The 25,045-nt window shown below is 35.7% G+C and overlaps 1 protein-coding gene across 3 annotated transcripts in view; it reads right to left on the bottom strand.

Moving 5' to 3' along the window:
* The window catches only part of LOC149804462 (extended synaptotagmin-1-like), a 201,036-nt gene that overhangs the window by 43,837 nt on the left and 132,154 nt on the right, over nt 1-25,045 (bottom strand). For all 3 annotated transcript variants that reach the window (XM_089940669.1, XM_089940671.1, XM_089940670.1), the window contains 4 exons: nt 18,835-18,898; nt 7,187-7,249; nt 6,552-6,691; nt 2,162-2,248 (listed from right to left, as the gene is read on the bottom strand). In XM_089940669.1, coding sequence (XP_089796795.1) covers nt 2,162-2,248; nt 6,552-6,691; nt 7,187-7,249; nt 18,835-18,898 — 354 coding nt within the window. The remainder of the gene's footprint in view (nt 1-2,161; nt 2,249-6,551; nt 6,692-7,186; nt 7,250-18,834; nt 18,899-25,045) is intronic.

Below are 25,045 nucleotides of genomic sequence, written 5' to 3'. Positions count from 1 at the left end.
TAAGTTACAGCAGGCATATTAAATGGATCTAGGCTATGTTCTGATAACTGAAATAGAGCCACTGAGACCAAGTCAAATAGAAACAATATGATGCTGCAAGCTGGCTGTTGCCCAAGGACAATGCATTTCTGCACAAAGTGGAAGGTTTCACCATTTGCAGTCCTGCAAAGTCTTTGTTGACACCTATGACCTCAGTGTACAAGTCTGGTATATGTGTCACGCAAAAATTCTAGGCTAAAATTTGACAGGAGTTAATGATGCAAAAAGCAAGGCCTTTGATGACTGGGTCTTCAAGTTGCTTTCAAAGCAATGCAAGATGTCAGCAACTCTACCATACTGTATAAGCTGTTTTCAAAGAGACAGGTTTAGTGTTCTTAGGAGACTGATGGATGCTGAATTTTTTTTTAAAGGCCAATAATGGAGCTTGAAGAGGTAGACACAAAAGAACTATTTAAATCAACGCAAGAAAAGCTGGGTCTTCCCTGGATAATGTTGGATTGATAAAGGAAGGTGGAGCTTGTAAACATAAGTTTTCAAACTCATAGGAGTGTGGTGGCAATGAAACCTCATGCAAAGATAGTGACAACTATGATGGAGAAGCATGGTGTCAGGGATTATGAAAAATTGGGAGTCTGACCATGGTGGGATAGAGTGATTTCCATGCATGTTATGGAGTGTTACTGGTATTGGGTTATGATGGGGACAGGACTGGTGATGAATCTGTCTGGTGCAAGTCAGGGTCAGTATTGTACAGTGTGGGAAAATGGTTCACTAAATCTGGCACAAGTTATACTGGGCACTTGTGACTAAGCTGGGACTGAACCTGATGTGCCAGGTGTCCAACACTGTATTGAGTCACTGGATATACCAGGAAAACAAATTACTATAACCAGAACTAGTGGTGGATGGTGTAGGTCAAGGCTGGGCCAAAGATGGAGTTGCAGTCTGGGTCTGACTGACTTATGGTGCCTAAATCTACTGATCAATATAATGATCAATATAACCAGTACCAGAATCTGTATGCAGTGATGAACTGTTCTGGGATAGTTGGGTCACCATATCATGTTGGTATTGACCTGACAGGTTATGCCACGATTGTAGGGCTGAAGCTGTGTGAAAAATCTGTGATGACAGAGATCGCTAAAGTTTCTTCTTGGCTGGCAATCTTTCAGCCTGCTGTGACATAGACGTCAGAAAATATTAAGAAAGATGCATTGTCAGCTGCAATATGTATGGCATCTGCATTTTTGTGCATGTGTTTCCATATCTGCTTGTCCTTGTAAGTAATTTACATATCATGCTTGAGAGGATATCATAATTAACGTATTAACCCCTAGCGACGACTTAACGGGGCAGGAGGTAGTAGCCTACTGCCGAGCTCTGTAGCGTCATGGTCATGCATGATACACTAAAGTGGGTGGTATTATAGAAAGGTAGACAGATGTAGCTCTACAATGATACCAAATAATCTGGAATATCTAGTTGCACTACAAAATACAGATAAAAAAAACCTCATTTTTTTGACCTGACTTTTTTCAACCCAAATTTCGCCTGTGGTCGGAATCTGATTTTGTGTCCAGCTGCAAACAGTCAGAAGAGCCTTTGCAAAAAGTAAGATAAGATGGGCATTTGGAATAAAGAGTGGTCTCGATACAAAAATAAAGGGTCCGTTTAGCACCAAAAAAAGAAAGAAAAGAACTCCAACTTTTACCCTTCTGCTCATGCGTGAGCCAAATAGCCAATGAAAAATGATGTTTCTAACACAACTAGGCAATATGCTATTGAAAGATCACCTGGGATTTGGTGCTGTCAGATCTATTCAGAAATAGCTTTCAAAATGTGTTTCCTACTCGTTTTTCAGGTGAAAATGACAAAACTTCCAGGGGTTAATGTGTTAACAAACTGATGGGATTTGTTGTCAATCTCTCAATACAATGGAAGCCCTCTCAAGTCTTTTGCTGAGACAAGCTAACAAAACTTAAGCACTTTTATTGCTAAAACAAGTGAAGGACATTGTGAAGGTCGTTTGTAACTTTCTAGGGCTTAATCTGTCAGGTTGTGGGTGTATTCTGAACCTATTATGAATGAGTAACATATCTGAAAAATAAAATTTAGTCTGGCATCAAAAAAAGGAAACAAGAAAATAAAAATATGATTTTACCTTGTGTGACAACTCCTTCATTTGCTCCAAAGTCAGAGTAAGCTTCCCAAGGAAATCTTTGGAAATTACATCTTTGTCATACAGAAACTGAAAAAGAGGAAGTTACTTTCTAGAATGGACAGTCTGAGATAATCCCATTTAGGGAAAAATTCAATTGGATGTTATAATGCTGTTTACAACTTAATTTTTATGTTATGTACAACATTATATACATTATATATACACATAAAATAAATTTATCATATATATATATATATATATATATATATATATATATATATAATTGTTTTGTAATAATATTGCCATGTAAAGACAAAGCTATATTTTAAATGTATCCTTTATTATAGAATTTATACATGATGAGATTTTCATTCAGATAGTACTGAAAAAGATTCTCTCTCTGTCTAGTAAATTAAGTGATCCCTTGCAAAAAAATTAATTTGCTGCTAACTTCCTGAAACCTCTACTTTAAATGAACATGTACAGAGACAGGATACCATTTTTAACAGATGCTGTGATATAAAACTAAAATTTTGTATGAAAGGATTTATAATTAGAGGGCACCTTTTAACAATAAATTACTAGTAAGCATTTTAAAATGATTATGAGCTATAATTAGGCCTTTTTCTCATCCTGCATTTGCAAATCTGTATCATTAATCAGTGTTTTAGATGAGTTTATGTCCTTGCACAATGTATCATGAAAATATGTTTCAGATGAGTGTCCATCACTGGACAGTGACTGTATCGCGAATCAGCGTTTCAGACAAGTGTCTGTCCATGGACAATGACTGAATCATGAATCAGTGTTTCATATGTGTGTCTGTCCTTGGAAAATGATTAATTTCTTACATGACTGACTGACATTTCAGTGGGGACTTTAAATGGATTATCCAATAATTAAAATTTAATTGATGTCATTTGTGTGTAGGTCTGATGCAGCTTGTTTACATTAGTACACTGCACGGTATCCTTGACCAAATAAAAGAACCAGAACAATTTTATAAATGTTTAAAATAATGGAGAAATCTCCTCAAGAGTTATGATCTGAAAATGTTGTATAATCCTAAATCATACTATAAATCTGTGTGTTGGTTGCAATTTTATCTGCTTTGATGTACTATGGCATGGTCTCAGTTAGTTGGGATATTTTTAACTACAGTTATCATTTATTCTTGCAACAAAAAGTATCAATTAGTTTTAATGGTGCAAAATTCAAAATTAGAGGTCTCGAAGTATGTTTCTGGTAACTTTTCCAATCTCTTCATTTAGTAATTGTAAAAATTATGCTGGTTATAATTAATCACTAGCAACATGAATTTGTGTTCTCTTCATTATTATTTAAATAGTCTGTATCCATCCAGTGTAATATTAGTTAATATTTCCAAGGTATTCTTACACATGGTCTACCACAAACATGTTTGTAAACTTTTAAATGATCATTTAAACTGTGCTCAAAATATATTTTTTTTAGAACATCTTTCATGTGCATACAATAAATCCCATGCATTAAACATCCATAAATACTCTCCATTATTCAATTTTGATCACATTAGGGTTTTAAACAGTAAAATTTACCATTCAAACTTGAAACATAAATATTATTCTCACAATTTTTTATTCAGAAACCAAATAGGGTTGTGGTGGGGATAGTCCCAAGTCAGTGTTATTTTTTATTTAAACAACAATTTTACAAGACATGGCAGATACAAGCAGCTTTTCTGAGAAAAATTCATGAAAGAATATGTCAACTTTTGAAATACTTATCAGTAATCACCATTACCAGCCATATTCATTATTTTTGTGTCTAATGAGTATATTTTGAATAAGAACTGGCAAAGAGAAAATTTCAAAAGAAACAATTATACGTATATGGTAGATCATGTGTAAAAAGGGAAATAATTACAATTTTAAAATACATCAGTGGCATATTAGTGCCGGAAAAGAAGTCATGTAATTAATGTTTCCTGCAGATAAAGAATGAATCCTGCTTAGAAATATACTGTTCCATGTTTTTTGTTTTGCCAATTTTCTGAGTAAAAAGAGTATTATACTTGAATTGTAATTTAATTTCTTTACATAAAATACAGATGAAATTGCATTTCATTAATAGTTACAGATTCTGTACCAGATTTACAAACAATAATAAATTACTAGTATTTACTAATATGCCCTGAAACTTTTTGGGGTGTCCTAATTTCTGACAATTGTTATTGGCCTAGTCTAAACCATCTGAAACACTGTGAAGCTTCAACTTTCTCCTGTATATTATGAATGACATATATCTTTACAAGATATAATTTCACATAAACTTGTTATAATTACAGATGTACCACCTGTATAACCGATTATGTTATGTAGTCAAAGTGCCCCCTGAAGGATCTGTACAAACAACCAATTTTGTTACAAAACCAAGTGCCACCTGAAGGATCTAATAACAACTGATTATGTTATGAAGCCAAATTGCCCCCTGAAGGATCTGTATAACAATTGATTCCAATATGCATCCAACGTGCGCCTGAAGGATCTGTACAACCATTGATTATGTTATGCGACCAAAGTGCCCCCTGAAGGATCTGTACAACAATTGGATCTATTATGCATCCAAAGTGCCCCCTGAAGGATCTGAAAAACAACTTATTCTGTTATGTAGCCAAAGTACCCCTGGAAGGATCTGAAATAAAACTGAATAAACCACTCACTTGTTTCATTGCTTCTTCTCAGTTTTCAAAGTCCATGTATAATACAAACAAATGCAATCAGAAAACTGAATTTACAAACTCTTTGAATCAAAACTGGTTTATTTCTCATGATGAACTGTAAGGAAGCAGCCATGACACATATTAATGTTACACATATAACTGCCATAGTAAGTTTTATGACAAACATTTATCTGAAAAAATGGTTTCTTTTGGTCAGGTACATGTTATACGCATTGCTGATTCAGCAGCATTAGAATCTCCCTGGTACCACTATTTTCCTGCTTTCTTCCACAACAGTTGCCAATCAGACCTCTCCAAAGTTCAATGATCCAGTTGGCATGTGGAATGTTGATATTGGCCAATTACATGTCAAGATGGTGTTGATGATAACTGGGGTCACCCCAGATCATTTATGAGGCCTGTACATTGATATAAAAGTACTGACTGGTGTTCACATCTGTTCCATGTTAATGTGTTTATAATTCCCCTGGACACTACACATTCATATATGCACCAGTAAGGTAGGTAAGAGTCACATGGTGAGACAACCATGGTGATATTTAAACATAAAAAGCATTAAGTTTATCTTTGTGGTAGGTGAACAGTGCTTGTCTGTGACATTATCTTGTCACTGTTTTAACTGTGCATACAAATTTTGGGTTCTTTTGGCTCTGGTTTCATTCATTTTTTGTCTTCTAAGAGATTCACTGGTTTGCTGAGATTTATATATTTTATTATTAATAATGTTTATTCAATATAATATGCTGGCTAGTTTGGTCTTTTTCTAGCTAAAAGGTCTGTCAGAAAAGGGCTGGCAGCATGGCAGCATAGGGCTGGCAGTGTGGCATTACAGAGCTGAAAATGTACCAGCATAAATGGCAATGTGTCAGTGTAGTTGGTAGTTTGGCAGCATAATCTGTGGCAGTGTATATTCATCAAAGGATGTGAAATCCAAATTGTGCCAAAATACACTGAATTATGGATTCTGATCATAAGGACATATGGTCATATGAACCATACTCATTTTTAAATCATATGTTGATATGAACTGTACTCATTTTCTTTTAAAATATATGGTTATATGAACCGTGCTCATCTTTATATCATGTGGTTATATGAACCATCCTCATTTCTGTAATAAAGTATATGGTTATATGAACTGTACACATTTATTTTTCTTTTACATATTCACAGTATGGTCATTTGACATCATTTGATGAATGGTTCTCTTTTTTATGTTCATGAGTCTAGTTAGATCTCTACTGAGTTGTCATAGTGTGTAAGCAAATCATTATTAGGGTCTACATGTTTATTTTATATATATATATATATATATATATATATATATATATATCTTCTCATTTAATTGTCTCCTTTATATGCATTGTGATAGTTTTAAAACTCATATACTTCACTGAATAAATTTCTGTTCATTCTCATACATGGTGTTTGGTGTTTTCACTTGATCCTAAATCCATTCAGTTTCTATCCTGTTTCAACAAGTACCTATCTTTTAGACTGAACACATTTTATCCTCAAGGATACGCTGTCCTCATAAAAAATCATGATGTAGGGGCAATGACATGTCTATCATAAGCAACACAGGCCTCATATCTCATCAATAGCTCATAAAGAGGTAATAGATGACGGTTAAAATCATTAAATTATAACACTCCTTGTCATTCTCACAATTTCAATCATGCCGATATCCTCCTTCATCTCAAACATAAAGCTCTCATTCCACTTTGGGAAAAGGGTCTTCTTCTTGACACTGGTGCAGAACAGCTGTTTGTTGTTCATCATCACTTGGCAGTATGGATCACTAAAACCTGTCAGATGGAAGAAGCAGATAAACAGTGAGCCAAATGAAGATAAAAACCATATTGTTTTTCCTGTTTATATTTCCATAACATTTTACACAACACTTCTGACAATAAAACATGGCATATTCTCCATATCCAAAAGGCTTGTGCAGAAAACCATGTCAGTCTTGTAAACAATGCCATGATATATTCTCTCACTATTTTACTTTCCAAAACTCCTACACAAAGTCTTGATGACACTCCAGAATAATTGCTGACAAAAATCTGGTACATATGCCTTGCACTACTATATGAACAAGACAAACTTAAAGAATTTCTGAGGTGTAAAAAGTTTAAATTTTGAAGAAAATTATCATAAAAGATATGTTCTTAAGTAGTAAATCATTTAGTAGTTAGATGCAGTATGTAATATTTTCAATTTATGTAGCATGATGGACTTCTCATTTTTCTATATACCATGTATACACAAATGGTCACATTTTAAAACAAATAGGACCTTACCATTCCTGTCCATTGCTACCAGATCTTTTGCCTGTAGAATGGTAAGTTCAACATAGATTTTATCTGAAAGAAGAAGTTATGAATATGCAATAATGTATTTTTGTGGGATAATTCCAACCCAAAGACACACTTAACATTAGGATATTTTAAACATTCGGACACAAGCTATTCTGAAGCACCTAATCATTACTGGCATGACAACCATGCTGCATTCTCTAAAATGACTACTCCTCTACTTCATATCAATACAGTATCAAATCATACAAAGAAAAAACTGCATAATTAATCTAATTAATATGTAAAGTAAAATGTTTCTTCAATAATACTTACCTGATCATAGTATGTTAGAACATCCATTACCTTAGAAATCTAGATCTCCCACAATAAAAAAAAGTGAAACATGTCTTCTGGCTTGTTTTCTGAACAAAAGTGCAAAAGATAGTTGTACGCTTGATGAGGCAGAAGTCAGACAAGAGTGGTTTCACCTTGGGTAGAGGTTACTAGCACCAAATGCTTTAAATTACCTGCTACTAGTGGAGTGGACATGCACTTCTCGTTCAGTAACTGCATGGAGAGCATGGGAGGTTGTGCTCATATCATGAATGGGTAATTATTATAAACTAAACATATTTTACTAAATTCAGTTCTTCTGATACATTTACCAATTATAATATGTTATGAGGATAGGTAAGATGTGGTAGAAGTTATACCCCCTTACACCACAGTTTGCCCTGGCTCTGGTCTCCACACATTTTGAAGCAGATTCAAGTTTCTGGTTACATGTGTGCAAGGATCAGCACAGGTCAATGAATGCAAGCAGTCTTTAGAAAACTATCTGTCCCAACAAATCCAGCATAAGTAAAGCAATGCACATTGTAATAAAGTTGCTGAGTGACATGGGAAGGTAACCTGTTGTACTACTGATATAGGTCCCACCAGGTCAAACTGAACTCTCTTTGGCATAAATCCCTCTGGAAAGAAAGGACCACTGATACAAAAACTGGAGAATGCTACCTCTTACCTCCATCTCAGTTCAAATAATATCGGTCAGGAAACAGTTGCATCAGAGTGGAGCAACTGATGGAAACTGGTTTTTGGATAAGAAACAGGATTGGCAAAGGAGAGAAACTGACTCATAATTTCCAATAAAACTAAGTACTGTTCTTTTGAAAGGGGACTGTGCCTCCTTGTCGCTCGAGGTACTCTACTACAAACATGTTTTTAGAGGAGACCATCACACAGCAACCTATTTTGTCAATGCAACCCTGAATGGCTATGAATACTGCCCTCATTTCTGATGCAGAAGACAGGTTCTTCCTGGAATCTGATGTATCTTCAAACTAACAGGAGTGGGTTTCAGGGACATACATGGCAATTCTGTCCCGATTTATCAATTCAAATGATGCTAAAAATCCAGACCTTGAGAAATCTGGGCAGTCAGAGGGTCCCTGTATAGTTTCCAGTTCACTAGAAGGAGAAATTGGAGAGGTGCGAGTGCAATCTGCCTAGGGGAACTGGGTCCAATGAGAAGTTCAAGATCCCAAGAAGAGACAGATGTAAACAAGTCAATCGTAATCTCTATCTCTTTAGGATGTTTAAAAGACCCAGTCTGATCAATACTGGCCAACGATGATCAGATCTGGTCTGCGGGATTCTATCAAACCAATGTGGATCAACCAACCAACCAAAAGTGGATAGCCACAACTCCCATGATGCTGGTAAAAGTTCATAAGCTGAGGCTAGGCTGAATGGCTGAGTGTGAAACTGGAAGATCTCCCCATCCAAGTAAAATCAGAGAAACTTCCTATCAGGAGGAGAGAGAGGTATGTGAAGGTGCCCATCATGAAGATAAATGGAGACTGCCCAGTTGCTGGGTCTTGGTATTCTTGACTGTGACTGGTCTCCATCTTGAAAGGTTCCTCCTGCAGAAACTTCCTCCCTGTGCCTTTGTTGCATGCCGTTCTTGGGCCCGAATGCTTAGGGGAGCTCTGAATTGCAACTGTTACCTGGACTGGGGCTGTATGGCTTTGAGGAACTTCAATAATGGATCCTATGTCAGGATGATTCCACTTCTTAGCTGGTTTGACTGGCCAGGAGCAGATGTGAAGGACTGGTGTTGCTAGTCTTTCAAATTCTCAGAAGGTTCTTAATGTGCTCCAGTAAGACCCTGGATGTGTTGAATGCAACATCCCAGTGGAGGTGAAGAAGCTCTGCTAATAAAGCCATGGACAAATAAAATACATGTCTAGATGTTTTCTCCACAGCTTGAAACAAATTTGGAAGAACAGATAGTGACAGATTATTCCTTCAGAAGGTCAGAAGACTCTGCATAGAAAGGTCAGCAAGTAAGGTTATAGTAACTAGAGACCTAAATTTAGTTACAAGGCTTCTAGTGTTTAAACTAGAAGGCATGCCCATGTCCCTGTGGAAATACCCACTTGTGCTGTTGCAGCATCCAAAGTTGGGAATTTAAGGAGCCAGGAAGGGGTGTGAACCTTATAACTAGTTGCCGAGTCAAAAAGTCTCAATGGTGGGAGAGGGGCAAACCATCTCTTTTGCTATCTAGCAAACCCCTGGCCCTTACCAAATTGGAGAGATAGCTCCAGAGAGTCTTTCCAAGATGGAGAGAATTTTAATGTCTTCAGATAATGAAGGCTTAGGATATGGATAACAGAATAAAAGACAGTAAATCTTGGTAGCTGCCTTGTCAAAGAACCAAATCTCTTTCTCCTCTGCCACTTTGATGGTTGGGAGGAGGGAGCCCATAAGGGAAGAAGTAGAAAATCGACCTGTTTTACACCTATTTTCTGGCATCAGTACTGCAATACTGATGGTATCTGCATCCTTGTGGGAATGCTTCTTGACTCTTACTAACATAGGTCCAAATCCACTGAGAGAAAATATCATAGTCTGAATGACACTTCATGTAGCTTATACAGGTGGGGCAAATGTATTAGCCACCCTGAATCTCTTTTGTGCCCCCCATTTTATTCCTGCCACATGAAATCAGTCAAATAATGTAGTAAACTGATAGTGATACTATAAATTAACAAATACTAGAGAAAATTAAAGAAATGGTCTTTTAGTTTGAGGTTGGATATGAATCGTAAGTTTAAAGATGTTGTATGCTTCCACATGGTAAGAAAGATCATTCCAACAAATGATATGGTATACAATGAAAGGTATTTGCAATACCTCTTCATAAGAGCATCCTCACTAGGCATGAGCTGAAGTAGTAACTGGTGATTTATGGTATTTGGCACCAATTGCACTATCAAATGGGAGATCACTCTTCCATCTTCAGAACCAAAGTAACCATGTGACCAAACTTTACCCTTTCATGGCCAGATATGATGATGTCGTAGAACTAACTCCATGGATGTCAACAGAAAACAGTTTTTGTGGCAAAATATGTTTACTTGATAATACTTACCTAATGAAGATCCCTATGGAGTAGAACCAATACCTCACAAATCTAGCCCTCCCAGGCTAAAATTTTCTGTCCACATAGGTAGCAGTCAAAGTGAGCTCCATTAGCTATAGAGACTGCCTGTTCCTCCCTGTAGGATGTTGCTGTAAGAAGGATGGGAGGGTGTAGCTATATTATGAGGGTTTATCTAATATGATCAAGATGATGGGTTGAGATGAAACTCCTGCCATTGAGGTTGTTTGATCAGATGAGGAAATGTGCCTATTTTCCTTGGAGTTCACACTACCAGATTTAGCATGTCATGTATCTATGATTTTTCCCCACTGTGGGTAGCAATCTGGTTGAAATGGCACTTATTCTCTTGCCTTCTGCAGAATCTTTGGAATCAGTGGCATTGGAGGATAAGCACAGGCAATGAAAAGCAATCCAATTTATGGAAAAAGCATCAACTTCACAGGCTTTTGGATCCATGAATAGAGAGACAAAGGTTGGGAGTTTTGTATTCCACCATGTTGCAAATAGATCCACCAGAAGTTGATCGCAGTGGGAATTGATAGGAATGAAAACCAAATGATGAAATGATCATTTAGTTTGTATTCATTTTGCTGATATATTTAAATGGCCTGGAATATGATGAATTTGCATGTGGATTTGTCACTGATGACACATAAAAAATCCGAAACAAACATGTAGTAGTCTGGGGATCTGGTTCCCACTTGCCTTCTGAGATAATTCACCACAGTAGAGTTGTCGAATAAAACAAGAAGGCCCTTTCCATAAAACTTCTCTTTACACCAATTAAATACTTTCAGTATGCCTTCTTCTCTAGGATAGTGAGATGGTCCTGAGTGGGCCACACTCTGCTGGCTTCCTGCTTGCAGCCATACAAATCATTATATTAGGGAAGCTGGACTGCAAGTGAATACCCGCTGTGAGCCATGTGAGGTTGGGCAAAGTTTCAGTCTCCAATGGACAGAAGTATCATTAATAATAAAGTCTGATGCCTGACAGAATAGCCTCTGCTGGCGAACAAATTCTTGAGCTAAAATATGTTTTTTTTTGCAAGGACTGAAGCCGTGCTGAAACGATTGCCAGTACATATTTCTGAGGGACACATCCTCTGTTTGGATGTTTTGAACTCCACACCCAAGTGGGTGAAACGTTGAGTTTGTGTGATATTGGAATTTTCCTTGCTGACAAACAATCCAGGGCTGAGAAAGACTGTAACAACGGATTTCATGTATTAATTTAAAATACCACTCACATGGTGTTTCTGAAGTATCTCATCCAGGTAGTTGAATGTCATGGATGTGCAGATGATCCTGCAATTAGACACTACTCTGTCTTAAAGTCTTATGAAGCCCAAGGGATTGATGCCTAGCCCCAAAGGCAATGTGCATCAAAATGGTATATTGTATGCCTGTAGGCAAATCAAAAAAACTTCCTGGAGGACCTGTAGGTTAACATCTTGCATATCTGTACTGATTACACAGTCTCCTTCCTGAACAGCATTTAAACCTGCTTTGATGTTTTCATTCATTAACAAATTTGTGTTAATGTAAAAGTCTATAACTTGCCGACGAGTGCCGCAGACTTTTGGTACCAGGAAGTCTTCAATAAAATCCCAATAATCATGTTCTGTGCTACCATTTTATGGTGAAGATTGTTTATTTCTGACTGTAGGACATTAAACTTGACTATATATCTTTTGGGATGTCTATAGCTGAAGGGACCATGAACAATGGAGGAGAGGTGTTGAATGTGACATGGAGGCCCTCTAAATGGCTTGTCAGGTCTGTGGGTCATTATGGCAAATTCTTTCCCTTTCAACAGTAATGAAGTGGAGTCTTCTCCCCCCACTTGGCATATTTGATAAGGGCAGCATGATAATAGAATCATCTTGTTTTGAAATGAAGCTGTCAAGGAAACAAACTGGGTGAAATGATCCCTTTCTTTCCACCTTTTGTCCCCATTTGTTGTAAATAACTGTTGCCTTGCATGTGCAAAAGGTCTGTAGGACTGCTTTCATTCTGTTTCTTTGATCTCTCTCCTGAAAATATCTCAGTCTCTAACACTGTGCCCAAAGTAAACTGGTTACTCTGGCCTGGTTAAATACTTCAACCACATGGTTATTAAGAAAGTTTGGGCAAGGCACTTTGCTGTGTTTCTCTGTTCAGTACTCATGCCATTCATGAGATCAACTCCTATTCATGCCCAGTGGGTATCACAGTGGGAAAGGATAATCTGTTTTCCATGTGCTGGAAAAACGTCACTGAGAAGAAGTCCAACATCCTGTGTTTAGCAATGACATTTCAGACCAAATGTGTGCCAATGAAGTGTTTCCAGTCCTTCATCATTTACTAAAGCAGGTTTGGCATTCCCAAGCCTGCAATCGATTCTACCACTTCTGTCTGAAATACTGACATGTGCATCTTATAGTATGCTCTACTGAAATTGGATGGTAGTCATTGCTGTGACAAGAATGGTCTATAGACATTTGGGTGCTTTAATTGCCTCTCTAAATAACCCAACATGACAATCACTTGAATAGACTGCAGTAACAGCTTAAACGCCAGTTGCTCTTTCTCGATTAAATTATCAACAAATGCTGAAAAAAGAATAGTGGTAACAAGAAAAAGACTTCTTTGATTGATGCTCATAAACCACATCAGTTACATAGGCATGAGAAGGAACTTTAGAGGTAACATGCCTAATTAAAAGAATTTAAATTGGGCCTTGAGTGAACAATGTTTTGTGGTATATAATGGGTAGGCTGATCCATAAGAGTGCTGGTGTTCTGATGTTTGAATGGTACACTAGACCAAGAGATTCCCTCAGATATTAAAGGTAAGATTGACTTTGGTTCTGACCTCATGCAATCTGATTTGGATGGCTGAGTTTGATCATAATGTGACATGGCCATCTTATCGTCCATAATGTTTTCAAGTTCCTTATACTGTGGTAGGTTATGGGATATGCTATCCACAAATCCATCCTGTTTACACGGTGCAAGATAGTGTTTAAGTTGATCTGACTTGTATCTGGCAGGGAGCGAAGTCTTAAATTGTGTCATCCACCAGGAATTTGTAGACTGAGGCAGTATCAGCATTGATACTAATGACAAATTTCATTCTTCTGCTTTCCTGTTTATATTTCCACCAAAAACTCAAGCCCACTGCCTCTCCATCCATATGGTGCATATTTGACATGTAATTCACAAGTGATATCCCATGCATGCTAAAAATGTATTATGGTTATCATCGACATATTTCAGGTGTTTACACTGCTAACACTTAGTCCTGCCAATATTCTAGGCTCTGTAAATATAAATACAGCAAGACAATATTTGTAGAGGTGCTGCCAGCCAAGTGTTACTTATCAACTATGAAGTGGAAATTACTGGGCTAAAACAGTATTTTAATTCAAAATTACCTGTAAAGCAAGGGCCCAAGAGACAGCCTATACAAAAAAAGCCACCAAGGCATTGCTTGTAACTAGTGAAATGGATGGTATTTGACTATAGACTATCCATAGAAAATTACCTGTATATATCTTATCAGCAGAATTTTATACATGTGATATGAATTTAACATAATTTAGAACTTACCAAGATGAACATACAAAACAATTATAGTTTTCTATAGACAACAAATTACCTGCACAACTTCATGGTCTATAACTTACATAGCAGAATATGCATAAGCTGAGTACACACTAAATGCATGTACTAGCCATCCATGCAGGTGACAGGGGCCCCGAGTGGCCGAGTGGTCTAAAGCGCTCTCCGTTACGGATCACTGTCATCTCACCTCTGTCTGCGTCGGTTCGAGTCTCGGATTCGGCCAATGTGGATATGTGAGAAAGCTTGCCAGTAGCTTCTCGAGGGTCGGTGGTTCTTTCTGGGGATTTTCCGGTTTCTTCCTCCACCATTAATACTGGCCGCCATGTATAGCCTATCGCGTGCTGAAAAATGGCGTTAAACCCTACAACAACAACAACAACAACAACCATGCAGGTGACTTCAAAAGGGTACCTAACATGTATAATGGTAACAAAGTAGTAATTCTACAATAGATAGAAAACTCTGTCTTGGATTGAAAAGATCAGGAAATAGTTAAAAATATAGATGGAGTATACATCTCTGAGATGAGATACTTCTCCAACTTGCTCTATAGCGTAGTAAAAGAAACTCTTTAACATCAATTTTGAAAGATCTCTCAAGACAGTATTCTACCTAGCACAAGTGGAAGATGTAACTGAGGTACAGATGGGATTTTGCACCAGTCCATGTGCCTACATGGTGACCACTCTGTCTGACTGACACCTATGTGGGCAGACAACTTTTAGCTTTCATAGCTATAAATGTTAGACTGGGAGGGCTGGTTTTGTGTGGTAGCAGCTGTACTCCTAAGTTACATATATTATGACTGGGTAACACATTTGCAGAAGAAATTGGAGATCTGAAGGGCAGTAGCAGAATATATCAAATTTCAAAAACTGCATTAAGTTCATATATTTAGCATTATTGGTTGTGAAGAACATAAAGAAACATTGCTCTGTTAAACACTAACATTATTTTATTGTACCATCCTATGTCTTGGTCCAAGTGACAAGTCATGTGACCATATTCACTGTGCCTGCAACAGCTATAAGAATCTACATGATCAAGCCAGTCCAACATGTTCGAGGCATATGATTTTGTAATATATTTGTTTAAGGTATTGAAATTTCAGCTTCCAATTAAAACTAGTTTTAATCAGAAAACATTTTTTCATTCATAAATTCAAAGCAATAAATTTATCTGGCAATAGATAATGTAGGAATAATGACAAATTTGCTCAGAATTTCCCTAACAGTGAGCAGAGAACAAAACTTTTAACAGATAGCTAATACATCCATTATTATGGTAGGAGACCCTAGAATGTTCCAAAAATTTGCTTTGAACCAGATACAATTAATTACCTTCATCAAAATAATATAAACTCACAGTCGAAAATTCCCTCTCTGACGCAGAACCTTGACTTGACAGACATATAAAGGAAACCTGACAAAGGCATTATACTTTGAGAGGACCCCCCCGCCAAAAAAATGAGTATTTAGGACAGATATTCATCCTCTTGTTAATTCTTCAAATCAATTATAAATCAGACCATTGACCTATTTCAACAGGATTATTTTTGTCAAATCAAGAAAAAGAGGAAAACGTAGTCAGAAATCTATTAACTCATTTGCTCTATGATAAGTGTTTGTGACATTAGTCAAGTCAGAGATAGTTTATAAAGGAAATATATAAAGCAACTGAAAGACATTTGTTAGTTGATAATCAGCCTTTTTGGGAAACTACAAAAATTATGCCTAAACGTAAACTAAATGAATATTCATCAACAAAAAAAAATCAAAAACTTTTTCAAGGAAAAAAGTCAAAGCTAAATAAGAATCTTTTGTCTCAAGAAACTTCTGAATCCATCCATTTAGAAATTAATTCCTTAAAACATCATTTTTAATCTATTAAAATAAAAAGATCCATGGAATTATAACAAGATGAAAAGCTAGATTACAGGTAGAGGGTGAGAAAAACAATTTTTTTCTTCTAGTGAAATGTTTTTTTGATAATGTTTACCCAATCATAATACCAAAGGAGAACTACTACTACTTTGCAAATCCATCCCTCCCAGGCTAAAAACATTTAGCTAAAATTTTTAAAAATGATCTGTCCACCTAGGTGGCATTTAGAGTGATCTACCCTTGTTACTGGGATTGGCACCAAATCCTGTGAATTTGTCAGTTACTATTGGAGTGGATGGCACTCTCTATATATGGATGTAATTGCAAGGAGGCTCTCTGTGTATGTGTGTTATGATTTGGTAAATATTATCAAAGAAAAATATTTTGAAAGAAAAAATGTTTCTTCTTCAAAACACATTACCCAATCATAACACCTTAGCAGAATAGGTAAGGTGTATGGAGATACATCCCATTATCCTGGTGAGACCATCTCTGGTCCCCTAAGGTATAAGAGACAGCTTCTAGATAACCTGACTGAAAATAGACTCCATCTGTCAGGGGATTAGCCTTGAAAAGGAAAAACTTTCCCTCCCACAAATTCAGTGTAAGTCGTGAAGATACATCGTTATCAAGCTGTCAAATGACCTGGAATGGTTTCATTCTGCACCATGGGTAAGGTTCCTCCAAATCAAATTGAGCCTTGTATGATGAAAGATCTCCAGTGTATCCCCCAGGGGTGTAAAATTGAGGGTAAACAAAACCCTTTGGTGTCAGAACTGGGAGTCAAATAAGAAATGCTGGCATCAAAAATGTACTGAAATATTTTCATCTCAACCATACTTTTTCAGCTTGAAATATGATATTGCAACTTGCACAATCTACTCTCTCTCTCTCTCTAAAAATACAACTAAGCTAACATGCACAATTAACAAACAAATGCATTGTCCATTCAAAGAATAATTTTATTAGTTCATTTTTCTTTTAGTTTAAAGTCGTACTTTTAACAGTCTCCTTATAACCTTTTTGTAGCAATATTACAGACCAACACATTACATATAAGCCAATTCAAAAAGCCAATTAAATCTTTTTAACCAAATGGCAGTTAATTCACTGCCTGTCATAAAATGTGAACATACGGTTTCATTGTACTTTGTCCTAGAACACATTTATCCAAAAACCAAAAAGGCTAATGATTAATCTTCTTTCTAATAAGTTACACTTGAACTTTAAGAGCTTTCTTTTATTGCAGCAAGTTAAAAAGCAACAAAATCTGCAATGACCCCCTGACTTTGCAATCCAAATAATGCATTTGTCTCAGCAAGTTTGTTATTTCTTTGTTGTGAAAGAATGTCTTGGGTGATAATGTGTTCTCCAGATATCTTGTGGTGAACAAGGGCAGATTTTTAAAAACTCTTAAACCCTGTCACAAAAGGATTATTCACTTTTGCAGTCTCTGCAATCATGCAATCAGAAGTCACACCGGTAATCCTAATGGATGTGCCATATTCCAGTCAAGGGAATTATTTTCTCCGCTTTTCATTAAAGTTAAATCCACAGTTACTCTTTTGTGTTCTGCTTCTTTCACTTTCTTCGCTAATGATTCTTAGTCCAAGCCGTTTTAATCTGGTGCGACAACCATTCACATTAAACATCTGGATGTCATCTTAGGGGAAGCTACTCTGTCATAACATTGCCTATGCTAGTCTGGTTCCCTGTTTTGTATGCTCCCTGCATTGCACTCCGCTATATGAATAGCGGAGCGCAACACAGGGAACATACAAAGCAGGGAACTAGACTATGCCTATGCTTGAAGTATAAGCAATGCCATTTCTCATCCAAAGCATTGGATATTAAATAAATCCTGATAGATTTATGTGAATCCTTTGCATCATAAAAACGCATGGCAACAAAATGTGTGCATCAATTTTTTCCAGTGTACATCCCTGATGCACAAAAGTGCGTAAAGGGGAAACACTGGATCTCCAATATGAACTGGAGAAGTGCACTCCGAATTCCATCTCACATTATGGATAATTACAGTTAAAGAACAGTTTCACTCACGTGCAATGTTTCTGGTGACAGTCCTAACTAAGTGAGCTGATATGTGAAGCAAATTCATTGATGTTGGGTTATTCTGATATGCAGAACAGATAGCCCACTTATTCAGGATGAAAGTGTCCATGTTGATATATTGTCCTTCCCTTCTTTTGGAGGCAAAATGATATGTGATCTCCCTCAACACAACTCAATATTCCTGAAATAGCACTTCAGAGCTCACACTGGGTCTTGTAGATGACCTTGAGATGAAGTGTCCAGAATAGGCAGGAATTATTACCAATATCTGATTACCCATGAATGGAAGCCTGTTCTTTAAACAATTAAAAACTTCTATTCCTTCACTACGTGGTACCATATCAGCCCTTAAATCTGCCTATGTTATTGAATGCAGTTCACGTCACTACCTGCCCTCTAGATATGAAATACTCATGAAAAAATGGAATTTCAAAATGCACCCTGGATTTTATACGACTGTATCTCAATATCTTATAGTATGCAAATTTTAGACTGTTATTATCAATGATGTATGAAATATTGTTTTCCTAAGCAAATCATACAATACTTATAAAGAAAGAACACCATATCATCGCAAAATGTTTCAATTTAGCACACTATGTATAAAGCATTTATTGATAGATGAAAGGAAGAAATATACCCTCCAAATACTCTGCAGCCACAGACTTTTTACGGAGACTTTTCTTTGACTTGGTTCTTCCTCCCTAAAAAAAATCAAATATAATAATATGATGATTTGGCAGGAAAGGCTAAAATTTAGAAAGTTTCAATTTCAAATGAATGTCTAATAAAAGATTACATACTGAAATACCAATATTTAATATTTGGAAGAAAATGCTATGATCTAAAGAGTTCTGCTTCAACGCAACGTCCATTTACATATATACTAATATTTAATGCTAAAGTAAAGTCATGAGCTTCACTTTCATAAACTGTATTATTATTTAGCATGATATATGCTTCAGCTGCTTTTATTAGCAAAATATTTATCAAAGAATTAAAAGATATTCAAGTTAATTGGTTGATACTTCCATGATAGTGTAAAACCTAATGTATGAAAAGTAAGACAGCAGACAGTGAAAATTTCGAAGTAATAAAATCTTTGTTGTCATTTTTAGTTGTTTGAGTTTATTCAAGGTCACAGGCTTTCTAAGCTGCGAATGAGCAAATCAACCAATTGATATTGAATATTCAAACAACTCATGCTTGTTTTATCAAAATGTTACTGAAGTGCGTATTTTTATTCTTATTCATGCTCCTTAAGAAAAACATATGTGCAATTTATTCAAGTCATTCCTGTAGAACCCTGTCATGACTAAGACTGTAATATTCACCACAAGAGAACTGAGATCTGACCTAAAGGTAAAACTTAATCAAGATGTTATGGATAGATCATCATACAAGGGTAACACTATAGGATGCACCATTATCATTGTTTGGCATGCAAGTAAAAAAATACAAAATGTGAATAAATGTGGTGGATTTTCTTGTATAAGCCCTTCTCATAAAAGGCCATCTATCTGATCAGAAGCCACCTGCCTGAAAACAAAGTAGTATATGTTTACCATTTCCTACCCTCACAAGAGACCTGCCAATATTTTAAGGCCACCTTAATCAATTCTCATTGTCATAACAGATAAATAATGTGTGACTCGTATAAACAAAATTATAACAGTTCTAAGTGTCAAAACTAACTTTCAAGGTTTTTTCATATGTCTGTATTAATAGCCAACAATCTGGTGATAAAATTAATTTAAATTATGTGCTGGTAGATCTGGGTCAATCCTGTTAGTAGAAGTGTGTGTAGTATACATAGACAATATATATATATATATATATATATATATATATATATATATATATATATATATATATATATATATATATATATATATATGGGTGAGTTTAATATTTTATTGTATTTTACCCAATTATATGACCAGCCTCAGTTTTGCAAACATTTGTAATCAGTATATTTGTTTGATAATAAACTGTCCCCCTGGTCTTATCATGGGAGAAATTTATTTGCTCTGATTCCCATTACCATTACATCTGTTAAGCAAGTGTAGGCCTTGAGTACAAGGGAAATTAGCCATCCAAATATATGCTAACCTTGTATCCTATTTAACTGAAACAAATATTTGCCTCTCACCACAACAATGGAGTTTTATTAGGTTTATAATTTTGAAAGAAAAAATCTCATCTGCTACTTCAGGATCTGACTGATCAATTCATGTAAACTTTTCTAAAACTGGACTCATTCTTGAAGCTGCATGTATGTTCCAATTACCATGCCTTTTATTTATTCAAAGCAAAATTAAAATAAACAACTGAAAATTTGTACAGTTCTGTTGTAGTTAAATATTTAGGAAATCAACATTGAAATAAATGTACCTGATGGCACCTTATTTTCATGAATGGATATGTACAAGGAAACCAAACTGACAGTTAGGTGGCACTTGCCTTTACAGATCACTCACCCATCTCACCTCTGTCCATGTGAGTTTGCATCTTGGCTCGACCAACATGGACATGTGAGAAAGCTAGCCAATAACTTCTTCCCCGTTTCTTCCTCCCCGAAATATACTGGCTGTTATGTATAGACTATCATATAATGAAAAATGTTGTTAACAACATCTTTCTGCCCTTAATAGGCTACCCAATGAGTGTAACTATCGCAAATTGTATAGCTGTGTTCAATATGTAGTGGGGAACAAAGTAACATATTTTAAGCACATTGAAAAATACAAAATTAATGTACCTATCACAAACTGTATAACTGTATATGTCAATATTTTTATTTCAATTTTCAGATTTCAAGACATCTGTGGAATAGAACCTGCTAGACACCTCAAATGGGATATCCAAAAGTGATATGATCATAATTACTCATTCGTAATCTTAACATCCGTCTTTAGAGGAATCGACTGTATTTTGTATTCATTTGAGAGGATTTATTTATTTGGGTTACTCACTGGAATTACAAGGTGCTCTTTGACTCAGGGACTGGGTTGCTATTTTGAAAATTGTTGTGAATTTGTTCAAGGTAATTTGGATTATATTATTGTGATATATCAAAACTGTTAGCACATTAGAATATTACAGATTATCGACACATCAGCACATTCAACACTGAAATTCATTCAGAACACCATACTTTTGGACTTGTGCTATAACTTTTAGGTCATTTGGGATTAAACTCACAATACTCCAAGTGTTTTTAAATTTTCACTTAGGCATTCTAAGGAAATAAATTATCTGTTGAATTTTACAGAACTTGTTGGTTTTTGCTTTTTCTGTTACTTAGTTTAAGACCATAAAGTCATAGCAATGTATTGAGTATAATGTGGATAGAGGCAAGTAACTCGTGCAATTCACTCATCCCACAGAGGAGTGCTTGGTAAAAAAATTCCTGAGCACTGTATTTGGAGTCTTAAGTGAAAACCCCGCACTGATATGACCATCCATTCAGACGTTGTGACAACATTTTCAAATGACAGCTGTGGCAACCATATTGCATATCTAAGCAGCACCATTTTCATTTAGGACCAACTAGGCCCTGGGGTGAATGTATGTAAAGTTTTATTCAGTCCTCCGAGTAGTTTAGGAGGAGAAGTGACAACAAACTATGGATGAATGGATGGATGATGGAGAAAATATACTGTGGATTACAGGCCATTCCATAAATTCTAATGGTCACAGATGAGCTAACAATTGCAGGACTAGTTGCACTAACAAGACTATGTCTTAAACTGCAATAAGCTAAAAATGGGCAGTAACTCTAATAAAACTTGCAGAAACAAGTGATCTGTCCATATGTCCATATTTGGGTGATGACCTTAATATTTACCAAACTTCAAGGAAATCATTTAAAAATGCAGGACTAGTTGTGCAATCAAGGTTGTGTCATTCACTGCATTAAGGGGGCACTCTACAGATAATATGAACTTATGAGAGAGCTGCAGGTGTAAGGTGAACTTGTTAACACTTACAACATGCACCTAGCACAGGCCTAAGCAAACACAGGGCATGATTTGGGTAATTTTGGCAGGACTCCCTGGATTTACTCATGGAACCCTTTGAGCAAGGCATTTCAAAATAAACTTTTAAACAAGTTTTATATGATATTGAACTTTACATTTTCTTCCATCCCATTAAAATTACTTTCTCTCTATAGATATATTTTTAAACATTACTAATGCACATGACCCCTGTGAGCCCGGGTCCCATTCGGTCCAATCAGCCTTAGGCCGACCCTGCATGCACCATGGAGAGACTGTTAGTATACCCCTATGTTACCTTTATGTACTGTGGCTGAAATTTGTTTATACTGTATGTGTGGAAATTCTACATGATCTAAGGATAAAGCTAACTAAAATGACTGCTCCCTTATGCTAAAAAAAATCAGCCTGAATTAGTCTAAAGTACACCATCTTTAGCAGTTATTAAAATAGGGAAAATAACTTCTGCCAGACTAGACAATACCCACTTCTTAAAGTGCAAAGAATGAAATATAAAACATAAATGTTCTCAGCTGTATTTTTTTAATACAATTTACTTCTTAAGTCCAGAAAGTGAACATGATAAAGCAGAAGTAGCCGGGTTTTTTTTAAAGGCACACATTCAAAGTATGGCCAAGCTGTGTACTCTAAAACCCATATAATCACACATCAAGATAAAGGGAAAAGTTCTCTGAACAATACCTATGAGATACAAGTCTTTTTTAAACAGCCAGTATAACCAGTGAGGAAAACTGGGGACATTCTTTTTTTAAGCATTTGATCCTGTGCAACTATATAACTGAAGAGTGCCATCTTAAAACAAATACAACAATTTGTGCAAATAGTTTACATATTTTCATATCATCATGCATGATATTATGAATAAAATGATAGATTAACAGTGATGTTATGCATGAAAATATGCTAATTATGCTTATTTTATTCTTACTTAAACATTAAGCCTTGAGCCAGTACTGCATGTGTAATGGAAAATTAGTAGTCTTAGAACACAGGAGTGATGTCAACTGAATTTTAAAACTGTTGAATTCAAGTGAAAGAAATACATAGTGAAAATGTTTCTTTTTGTTCCTTTGTAATGATATTAAGAAATAAATTATTACAAAGCAACATCACTTTGAACAATAAGCAAACATTTTAAACTTTGACCTCTGACCTCCATGAACCTCATCTGTTCCATCCCTTTTCAAACTGTAAAATTTATTGGTGACATCTCATAAATACTTATGGAAAGTTTTATGTTAATGTCTTTCAGTATAAGATTGGTTACTATGTTCACAAAAGATTGTGCATTTTTAAAATAGCTCACTTTTCATCATAAGGGGAGGGGGTTGGGTTTGTGTGAGACATCAACACTAATAAATACTGTTCTGTAGGGTGAAATACAAGAAAATTATTTAAAAAGACTGTTTTGATGCTTGCGACTTAAATGTTTCAGCCATAAAACCAAAATTAAATCATGTAATATTAATAATATATGTATTCTTTATGTAGGCATTCTACAGATATGAACTTCGGAAGAGTGGCAGGTGTATGGTAAGTTGTTTACATTTGCAACATGCACCATGGAGAGACTGTTGGTATACTCCTATATTACCTTCATATACTGTGCGTGAAATTTCTTTGGATAATGTAGGTGTAAAAATTGTATATGATCAAAGTATACAGCTAACTAAAATGACTGCTCCCTTGTGCTAAAAAAATCAGACTGAATTAGTATAAAGTACACCATCTTTTGCAGTTATTAAAATAGGGAAAATGACTTCTGCCAAACTAGATAATACCAGTTTCTGAAATTGCAATGAATGAATTACCAAATACATAAAATGTAAAAAAATGTTGTCAGCTATATTTTCTTAACAATTTACCTCTTAACTCCAGGAAGTGGAAATGACCAAGCAGAACTTACAGATTTTGGAAAGGTGCACATTTGATGTCAGACCAATCTGTATACTCTATAACCCATATTACACGCATCAATCGTACATCAAAATAAAGGGAATTAAAAGTTCTTTGAACAATACCTAAGATATAAAGGGTCTTCTTAAATAGCCAGTATAACCAGCGAGGATCACTGGGGACACTTTTTCTTTAAAAATCTAACCCTATACAAAATATGAAACTGCAGTGCACCTTCTAATTGACAAAACAAAGAGAGCAAGAACAAAAATGTCTGGAGCAAAGTGATTTCTCAGTATGTGCATCTTCGGGTTATGACCTTAACATTTGTCATGGTTACTGCATATCCACTAAAAACTGGTAGACTAGCTGCTTGAATGATTATCAAAATGGACCAATCATTACTAAAAATATATCCCTGCCTGTGACAAGGGTATAAAAGCATACAGAAATTACCTAATGACAGCTCAAACATTTATTGCTATAGTTCTAGTTTGCACCCCTCAAAGTGTTGCACCCTGTTTCCATTCTAATTCAGCATTAAAAAGATCCCTTTTTCTGCAACTGGATAAGTGGTGATTGCAAATATATGGTAAACATAAAGCATAATCTTATAATAAACTGGACAGAACGTTAAACATAAATATAAGACATTCAGTCCACCTTGGCTATTTCTGCAAAACAAAATTTTGCCTTAGATTTAAGTCAGCACAGAAATTAACATAAAAACCAAACATTTTCCTTGCCAAAAATTTCTTTGCAAAACCATAACCTATTTGGATCACAATGGCTATTTATATTATTGGACTGACTGTAGAATTGACAGAGAAGTTGCAAATGAAAAAATAATTTGATGCATTGCAACTTCTTGGTCAATCTTTGTTTCATAAATAGCAGAGGTGGTTCCAATAGCAGGTTCAGCATATATTCAAA

This window comes from Sinohyriopsis cumingii, chromosome 2, assembly GCF_028554795.1.
Source record: "Sinohyriopsis cumingii isolate HCF-2022 chromosome 2, ASM2855479v2, whole genome shotgun sequence".
Taxonomy (NCBI): Eukaryota; Metazoa; Mollusca; class Bivalvia; order Unionida; family Unionidae; genus Sinohyriopsis; species Sinohyriopsis cumingii.
This window is presented reverse-complemented; position numbering and strand designations above follow the sequence as displayed.